The sequence below is a fragment of the Stenella coeruleoalba genome (genome assembly GCF_951394435.1).
Source record: "Stenella coeruleoalba genome assembly, chromosome: 9".
NCBI lineage: Eukaryota > Metazoa > Chordata > Mammalia > Artiodactyla > Delphinidae > Stenella > Stenella coeruleoalba.
This window is the reverse complement of record NC_137155.1, coordinates 61,351,770-61,362,003: the sequence shown is the minus strand read 5'-3', so window position 1 is coordinate 61,362,003 and position 10,234 is coordinate 61,351,770. Positions and strand designations below refer to the sequence as shown.

Genomic DNA, 10,234 nt, shown 5'->3' with positions numbered 1-10,234 from the left:
CTTCAGACTATACTACAAAGCTACAGTAATAAAAACAGTATGGTATTGTCACAAAAAGAAAATATAGCTCAATGGGATAGGACAGAAAGCCCAGAAATAAACTCATGTACCTATGGTCAATCTATGACAAAGGAGGCAAGAATATACAATGGAGAAAAGACAATCACTTCAATAAGTGGTGCTGGGAAAACTGGAGAGCTACATGTAAAAGAATGAAATTAGAACATTCTCTAACACCATACACAAAAATAAACTCAAAATGGATTAAAGACTTAAATGTAAGACCGAATACTATTTAAAACTCTTAGAGGAAAACTTAGGGCACTCTTTGACATAAATTGCAGCAATATCTTTTTGGATCCACTTCCTAGAGTAATGAAAATAAAAACAAAAATAAACAAATGGGACCTAATTAAACTTAAAAGCTTCTGCACAGCAAAGGAAACTATAAATAAAATGAAAAGACAATCCTCAGAATGGGAGAAAATATTTGCAATGAACAATGCAACCAACAAGGGATTAATCTCCAACATATACAAACAGCTCAATATCAAAAAAAAAAACCCAATCAAAAAAAATGGACAGAAGATCTAAATAGACATTTCTCCAAAGAAGACATACAGATGGCCAAAATCACATGACAAGATGCTCAACATCCCTAATTATTAGAGAATGCAAATCAAAACTACAGTGAGGGCTTCCCTGGTGGCACAGTGGTTGAGAGTCCGTCTGCCGATGCAGGGGACACGGGTTCGTGCCCCGGTCCGGGAAGATCCCACAAGCCGTGGAGCGGCTAGGCCCGTGAGCCATGGCCACTGAGCCTGCACGTCCGGAGCCTGTGCTCCGCAACGGGAGAGGCCACAACAGTGAGAGGCCCACGTACCGCAAAAAAAAAAAAAAAAAAAAAAGAAAAACTACAGTGAGGTATCACTTCACACCGGTCAGAATGGCCATCATCAAAAAGTTTACAAACAATAAATGCTGGAGAGGGTGTGGAGAAGAGGGAACTCTCCTACACTGTTGGTGGGAATGTAAATTGGTACAACCACTATGGAGAACAGCATAGGGGTTCCTTAAAAAACTAAAAATAGAACTAGCATATATGATCCAGTAATCCCTCTCCTGGGCATATATCTGGAGTAAACCATAGTTACAAAAGATACATGCACCCCGATGTTTCACTGCAGCACTATTTACAATATCCAAGACATGGAAGCAACCTAAATGTCCATCAACACAGGAATGGATAAACCAGATGTGATACACACACACACACACACACACACACACACACACACACACACACAATGGAATATTACTCAGCCATAAAAAAGAATGAAATAACACCATTTGCAGCAACATGAATGGACCTAGAGATTATCATACTAAGTGAAGTCAGTCAAAGACAAATATCATATGATGTCACTTATATGTGGAATCTAAACAAATGATACAAATGAACTTATTTACAAAACAAAAACAGACCTACAGACTTCAAAAACAAACTTATGGTTACCAAAGGGGAAAGGTGGGAGGGGAGAGAGATAAATTAGGAGTTTGGGATTAACATATACACAGTACTATAAATAAAATAGATAAATCGGGCTTCCCTGGTGGCGCAGTGGTTGAGAGTCTGCCTGCCGATGTAGGGGACGCGGGTTTGTGTCCCGGTCTGGAAACATCCCACATGCCGCGGAGCGGCTAGGCCCGTGAGCCATGGCCAAAAATAAAAAATAAAAAGATAAATCAACAAGGACCTGCTGTATAGCACAGGGAACTTTACTCAATATTCTGTAATAACCTATATGGGAAAAGAATCTGAAAAAGAATGGAAATATGTATAACTGAATCACTTTTCTGTACACCTGAAACTAACACAACATTGTAAATCAACTATACTCCAATATAAAATAAAAATTAAATTAAAAAAATAACTTCAATTGCAAAAAAAGAAAGAAAGAAGAAATGTACAAGGAACCTAGAATATCTTATTATACCAGATATAAAGAGAGCTATCAGACAATTAGAGTCACGTTAAATGACTCTGCAGCCCACTAGTCAACAAGAACCATTGATCAGGCCTGACTACTGCTCCATGGGATGGGAGACACCTGGGATTCTTGACTGCTGGACCCACAAGGACAGCAGGCACTGTAACCACCATTCAAACCTCCTCATCAATCGCATAGTGTGGGCAAACCTCTGGTCCCAGGAATATGGCCTGGTGGGCCACAGGGGCCTGACGCCCAAGGGCAAGTGTGTAAGAGCTAACTGCAAACGTGGGTTCCACTGTGACTCAGCATCGAGGCTCCCTGGAATCAGTTCTCAGGTCTGGCTGTGTAGTGACAGATGAGGCCGCAAAAAATTAAAAATGAACCAAAAACCACTGAGCAGAGAGAGGGCAGTATGAGCAACAGTAAGAATAAAAACTCCAACAAGAGGAAGATATATTAGGCTAGTGATTTGTTGAAAATTAAAGCTTCTGAATTATAACACATTTCCCTTTCACTTTTTTTGACCCAGACCAATACCATGTTTATTTCACAAACACTGGGAAGATGGGTTGGAGGTAGAGGTGGGACACGGGTGCAAAGCTGCACACAGTCATCAGCAGCCCACTCGCCACACTGAGGGTCCAGCCAGGCAGTGCCTCCAAGTCCACAGGCAGCAGAAGTGAGTGCAGGGAGGGCCCTGAACACCAAGCCCCCTGAAAGCCTAAGGGGCACAGCTCCAGCTGTCCCGGGAAAACCACAAATAAATAAGAGTGGGGGGTGGCCCCACCCACACAGATCATCTAATCACCCATCTTCGCTCTGGAGGTCTGAAGGATTGCAACGATGACCCCAAAGAGGCCGATGGCACTGCCAAAGATCTCCACAATGAGAATCTTTACAAAGAGGCTGGGGTCCTGCACATCAGCCAGGGTGGCTCCACTGCCCACGATGCCCACACAGACTCCACAGAAGAGGTTAGACAGGCCCACTGTGAGGCCAGCCCCAAACAGGGAGTAGCCTGCATGGTAGTTTTGATGGCCAATGGCCTTGGGGTCAGGAGCACTGCAAGGCTCAGCCCTGTTGCTAATGACAATCGCCATGATGATGCCGTAGACGGCCACAGCCTCACAGAAGATGATGCTGATCAGGTTCTTGGTCTTAATCCTTGGGGCCTTCACCCCTTCCCCAGTGATGCAAGAGCCAGTGATGCAGATGCCCCATGCCGTCCCAACCACAGACAGGGAGATAGCTAGGCCAATGCCCAGGTTTGACCACATGACGGGGGAAGTCTCCGTCAGGAACCATGCCACATCAAAGCGGGAGCCCAAGTCAAAACTGGTGTAGCAGATTCCCATGACGAGCAGGCAGGCCCTGAAGGCCACGAAGACCCCGGAGTACAGCAGCACTAGGCCCGTCATGGCGGCAACGACGCCATGGGGGGGCGGGAGCTCAAACCGCGTCCCTGCATCCGCTGTCCACCCTGCAGCCTGTGGGCCCGCCCTGCAGTGTCACCTCTCCTTTCATTTTTATTGTGATTCCTTTTCCCTGTTATTTTTCATTGTACCAGTAACATTATTTTTAGAGGAAAAACACTGAAATACAAACATTAATATATGTATTTGAAAGTAGATATTTTCCCAATACTAAGCACATGCTGTATCATATATTTTCCATGTTGAAAATATTCTTCTCTCTGTGGGAGAGAGCCAGCTGTTTAGTGGTACGCAAAGGAACTTATTTTACTCTTGATCCACGGAACCTCCTAGGGGAACCACTGTAAAATATGTCAATGTTTTTTTTTTCCTGGAAATGGTCTACTAAATATTTAATCTCTTTTCTTTATTATCATCAGAAATTAAAACATTAGCATGAAAAAGTTTAAAATTTCTTAATTATTTTTATTTGGGAAAAGTGTACTCATTAGAATATATGGAATATTAAACCCTAAATAAGAGGACTTTATATCAAAAGAAATATCATTAATCATCTAATATAATGAATGCCAAAAATTCTATTTGTGTTCCTGCCAAAATACAGAAACTTATTTTTAAAAACTGAACTATTACTTTCTTTGTGTGTGTGTGTGTGTGTGTGTGTGTGTGTGTCTGTGTGTGTAATTCAGATGTCATTGCTTATTATATCATTCCATACAATTTTAAGTAAACAGACTTTGAGAAAATATACTGGGAATATTAAACAGATGATGGCAATATTGATGAAAATGTTCAAGTGTTTTACATAAGGTAGTAAGAGGCACCACTGCCACCATCACCCTCCGAAATTTGTATGTTTCACATAAAAAGAGTAAAATAGTTTATTGGCATTTAACTAGCATTATTCTTTGTAATTTATGCACCAAGATACACCTAAACAACTGCAGAATCTTCAGAGCAAAACAAAGCATTTTCTTTCACTAGCAGATATAGAAGTTTCAGTTTCTTTAAAAAACAAGCAAACATGGGCTTCCCTGGTGGTGCAGTGGTTAAGAATCTGCCTGCCAATGCCGGGGACACAGGTTCGAGCCCTGGTCCGGGAAGATCCCACATGCCACAGAGCAACTAAGCCTGTGTGCCACAACTACTGAGCCTGTACTCTAGAGCCTGTGCGCCACAACTACTGAAGCCCGTGTGCCTAGAGCCCGTGCTCCGCAACCAGAGAAGCCACCGCAATGAGAAGCCTGCGCACCACAACGAAGAGTAGCCCCCGCTCACTGCAACTAGAGAAGGCCCACTCGCAGTAACAAAGACCCACTGTACCCAAGAATAAAAATAAAATAAAATAAATTTAAAGACCAAAAAAACCAAGCAAACAAATCAACACAACTACACACACAACCCCAAAACAAAAGTTGGCCTATTTCAGTGGTCCTGAATTTTGATGTTTCTATTGTATTAATTAAAGAAATAAAATGTGATTCAGCATTTAAAAATGAGACTGATCTTCTTCACCATAATTATACTTACTTTATAATTCAAACGATTTAACTGAAGCCGATGTTAACCCAGCAAAAACCATGGATACAACTCAAACTGCTCTTTGGCTAAGAAAATTTCTTTAAAAGTTAAATATTCTTTAAAAACTCAAACCCAAGCTGCACAGGTGTAACTTTAAGAACCTACAACTGACCCTTCCAGAAACCACAGCAGTAGTTCCAAGTGTTTTGAAGCTGGGGAACATATACAGAATCACTGTAAATCGCACATACACATCAGTAACTTCCTGATAAAACTGTACTAATAGTTTCCTCTATTACTGACTAAAAAAATAAATCAAGCAGGTACTACAGTTCAGCATTTAAAAGACTTCTATGCCTATTTTTACAAAGATGCTTGGGCTGAGACATACATTTGTATACTTGAAAACAAACAAGGCTTGAAATGTGGTTTTATGTGAAACCACTTAGAAGAACTCAGTCATCAAAAAACTAAAAATACACAACAGATAAATAGGAATTTATTAAAACCACTGTCTCTAACAATATAAAAATTAAATATCAAGGCATCTTTTACTCTCATCTTGGTGTATGCAGCAAAGAGAAGTGTTTTAAATAGGAACCAGCACTTCTATTTCAAATGCTTTCTAACACATTTGGCAGATTTTTTTCCTTTCTCCTATTCCACATTCCGTTGAAAGCTCTCATGATCAAACATCATGACCCAAACCAAAAGAAAAGTATAAACAGATATTGACTTATTAAAAAGCAGTTCACCCTTGAAAAATAAAAAGGAACTACAAAGAATATTCTGTATAGGGAATTTCCTGGTGGCTCAGTGGTTAGGACTCTGTGCTCTCACTGCCGAGGGCCCGGGTTTGATCCCTGGTCAGGGAACCAGGATCCCGCATGCTGCATGGTAAAAAAAAAAGAATTATGCATAAAGTTCAAATACTAGTATTTAAATTTCTCTGAAGCAATTTGCGCTTCAGTAATTAAGAGAAAGAAGGGATGAAGACTTAAACACGAGAAGCCTATTAATATGGATCACGCTGTGGACTCGTTCACTCAGTAGTCTGCTCTGTTGAGAAGAGAATTTGAAAAGGGCTTCATACTCCCTTAAAAAACAAAAATCACATTCACCAGAATAAGATCATTTAAATTAACACTGATTATATATAATTCCCCATATTTGTCCACTTATGAAGCTCAATTTCTTCATAAAATATACTAAACAGTAACATTTTCACCTTTTATTAAGGCAAGTTTGGGACTTTTATGTTTGTAGAGTAACAGGCCATAGCATGTAATCTTGCCAGCCCTCCCGCCCCCATCAAGTGTGAATGTGATCAAGCCTCTACCCCCAGCTACCAACCTATGAAACTACAGATGTTAGAAGAACATGTTAAATTATTTATGCCTAAAGGATCCAATCAGCAAAATCCAGATCTTGGAAAACTGTACAGGACAAATGACCCAATTTCTTCAGCAAATTGGAAAAAAATACAAAGTTGTAGAGGAGGAATCTATGGTCACTTGAAAGACTTATCAACTAATGGCCTTGTGTAGACTTTAGTTCAGTACCAATTCAAACAAACTAAAAATAAATATGCCTCCACACAAACACCTGTACATAAGCAATTATTCGTAACAGCCAAAAAAATGGATAAACAAAGCCTGGTAAATCCATACAAAGGAATATTATTCAGCCGCAACAAGGAATGAAGTTCCTTATTCATGTTACAACAGATCAACCTTAAAAACTTTATACAAGTGAGGGTGTTACCGAACCAGGTTTGTTCTGCCGGATGCGCAGAAAGTCAAAATGGTGAGACGCCGAGGTTTGCAGCAAAGTGAGACGGGAAGACAAATCTCAAATCTGCCTTCCCAAAGGCAAGGGGCTCAGGTATTTATGGGAAAAAGAACAAAGAAGCAGGGCACTCTGAGGCGTGGAGAGAGAGGAAAGGTTATTGGAAAAAGGTGTGATAATTGTTCTGGGCAGGCCTCTCTGCACGTTCAATATGTCACAAGTGGATGCTCTCGTATGCCCAGCTGAAGGGTCAGTGGTCCTATCCAGTCCTAAGCAGCTCGGCTCAAACCAGACAGAGCTGACTCTTGGCTCAACTTGAAGCCGAGGCAGCTGACTCCAAGTTCCTGGAAAACACCTTGGGCAAACATATTGTTTAAGCTACGTGCTGCTTGGAGGACCCGAAAGTCTTAAAACTTTGATTAGTGAAGGAAGGTGACATGGATTGCACCATGGTTTCAAATGAAGCCAGACATAAAAGACCACATATTGTAATTATTCCACTTATATGAAATATCCAGAAGAGGCATACCCACAGAAATTAATTTGGAAATGGGTAGCGACTGCTAATGGATACAGGGTTTCTTCTAATGGATACAGGGTTTCTTCTAGGTGTCATGAAACTAGTGGTGATGATTGTACAATTTTGTGAAAATACTATAAACCACTGGGCTGTACACTTTAAAAGGGTGAATTTTATGGCATGTGAATTGTGCCTCAGAAAATACAGCATTCGTGGGACAAATGGAAATTTGAATACTGACTTGCTACTTGATAATATCAACAGTTTATAATATTAAAAAAAATTTATTTTTTGAGATACATTCTCAAAAATTTACAGATGAAATACGATGCTAGAATTCGCTTTAAAAATAATACAGAATAGGTGGGAAATCATTATTTTGAGTAAGGATTACATCAGGCAAGAATCATCAGTGGATTCTGTAATGGTCCTAACATATGTCCACCAATTCTTTGATATTCTCCCTTCAAGAGTTGGGACTTCAGGGAATTCCCTGGTGGTCCAGTGGTTAGGACTCGGCACTTTCACTGCCAAGGGCACGGGTTCAATCCCTGGTCAGGGAACTAAGATCCCACAAGCCGCGCAGTACGGCCACAAAAAAAAAAAAAAAAAGTTGTAACTTAAAAAAAAATTTGGAGCTAAATTTCCCTTCTCTGGAATGTGGGCTGGACTTGGTCCCTCACATCTAATGACTTGACTGTAGAGGAGGTGACAGTGTGTGACTTCTAAGACTAGGTCACAAGGCTTTGCCCTCTCCTTGCCCTCTCAGGGATCACTTGCTCTAGATGAGGCCAGTACCATGCTATGAGGACACACAAGCAACCCCAGGGAGAGGCCCATGTGGCAAGGAACCGAGGCCTCCTCAGTTCCCACTAACTAAGATCCCACAGGCTGTACGGTGCGGGGCGGGGGGGGGAGAAAGTTCTAAAGAACACAATTGACAAAATTGGAATAAGAATGGTACAGTAGATAAAACTATTGAGTCAATGTTCAATTTACTGAGGTTAATAATTATACTATGGTCTATAAGAGAATATCCTTATTCTTAGGAAATACACAATGAAGTATTTAGGGATAAAGGGTTGTGATGTACGTTACACTCAAATCGCTCCCCCAAAAAAGTGTGTGTGTGTGTGTGTGTGTGTGTGTGTGTGTGTGTGTGAGAGAGAGAGAGAGAGAGAGAGAGAGAGAGAGAGAGAGAGACCTACAAATGAAGCAAATGCAATAAATATTAATAGATGAAAGTAAAGGGTAATGGGTATTTGGTTTTTTTACTATTTTCATTTTTGCAACTTATATGTAGGTTTGAAATTATTTCCAAATAAAAACTTTAGAAAATCATATGGCGGGCTTCCCTGGTGGCGCAGTGGTTAAGAATCCACCTGCCAATGCAGGAGACACGGGTTCGAGCCCTGGTCCAGGAAGATCCTGCATGCCGCGGAGCAACTAAGCCCATGCACCACAACTACTGGCCTGTGCTCTAGAGCCTGAGAGCCACAACTACTGAGCCCTGTGTCACAACTACCAAAGCCTGCACGCCCTAGAGCCTGTGCTCTGCAACAAGAGAAGCCACAGCAATGAGAAGCCTGTGCACCGCAACAAAGAGTAGCCCCCACTCACTGCAACTAGAGAAAGCCCGCGCACAGCAACGAAGACCCAACGCAGACAAAAAAAAAAAAAAAAAAAAAAATCATACGGCAAAAATATTCTACGGGAGGGAGGAAAATAAGTGAGGGTAAAGATGAAAAAGACTGACTATAGGGGACTTCCCTGGCAGTCCAGTGGTTAAGGCTTCCAATACATAGGTTGTGGGTTCGATCCCTGGTCAGGGAGCTAAGATCACACATCCTCAGGGCCAAAAAACCAAAACATAAAACAGAAGTAATATTGTAACAAGTTCAATAAAGAGTTTAAAAATGATCCACATAAAAGAATCTTAAAAAAAAAAAGAAAAAGATTGACTAAAATTGATGAGTACTGAAGCTGAGTGGTTTATTATAAAAGGCTTAGGAACTTCCCTGGTGGTCCAGTGGTTAAGACTCTGAGCTACCCCCAATGCAGGGGGCCTGGGTTTGATCCCTGGTCAGGGAACTAGATCCCGCAGACCTGGCACAGCCAAATATTTTTTTTTTTTTAAAGGAAGTTTATTATACTCTCCTGACTACTTTTGTATGTATTTGAAAATTTCCACAATGAAGGTAAACAACACTGAAGCGACTGAACTTGAAGATCCCCTATGTCTCTCTGAGTTCAATGGTTTTTTCGAGCATGGTGGGTTATGGATGATGTGAATTTGAGTTTCACCTTCGTTCAAGTTTTTCCTCCAAAAATTGGGGATAATAATTTCTACTAACAGGATTATTAACTTTATATTACACATGTCAAAGTTGTTAGCACGTTCTCTAGCATATCCAATTGTTCAATATGTGTCAGTAATAATTATTACTATTGGATGAATAAGTGAAATATAAAGATTAATTTCCACTTGAGGTTAAAAGAAGTATTGTCTTCGGAGTTTGTTGTTAAGGGATTAGACCGGCATAACCACGACCATTATAGGCATAAGGTATTGGAATAGGTCCACCCTGGGTTCTGCGGAAAGAACAACGTCCTTATAATTAATTAGGTTAACTCCTATGCGTTAAGAAAATTTTTTTTTTTTTTTTGCGATACGCGGGCCTCTCCCGTTGCGGAGCACAAGCTCCGGATGCGCAGGCTCAGCGGCCATGGCTCACGGGCCCAGCCACTCCGCGGCATGTGGGATCTTCCCAGACTGGGGCACGAACCCGCGTCCCCTGCATCGGCAGGCGGACTCCCAACCACTGCACCACCAGGGAAGCCCAAGAATTTTTTTTTTAACAGGATGTAACAGAGTCCTCTATTTACCCAAAGTATCTTGTACAGAGCCCCCGGTAAAAGTACAGGACATAAAATTAGGAGCTTTTCCATCATTAAACAAAGGACTGGTGGAATCAAGC

General features: G+C 41.1%; 1 protein-coding gene across 1 annotated transcript; it reads right to left on the bottom strand.

Moving 5' to 3' along the window:
* Window positions 1–2,019: 2,019 nt before the first annotated feature.
* On the bottom strand, window positions 2,020–3,564 carry LOC307191710 (V-type proton ATPase 21 kDa proteolipid subunit c''-like). Its single transcript, XM_079931902.1, has one exon. The coding sequence runs from the start codon at window positions 3,410–3,412 to the stop codon at window positions 2,795–2,797; it is 618 nt and encodes a 205-aa protein (XP_079788028.1). The 5' UTR covers window positions 3,413–3,564; the 3' UTR covers window positions 2,020–2,794.
* Window positions 3,565–10,234: the final 6,670 nt, after the last annotated feature.

What these genes read in the sequence shown, in the direction of transcription:
- LOC307191710 (XM_079931902.1), bottom strand. Translation starts at nt 3,412, where the DNA reads ATGACGGGCCTAGTGCTGCTGTACTCCGGGGTCTTCGTGGCCTTCAGG.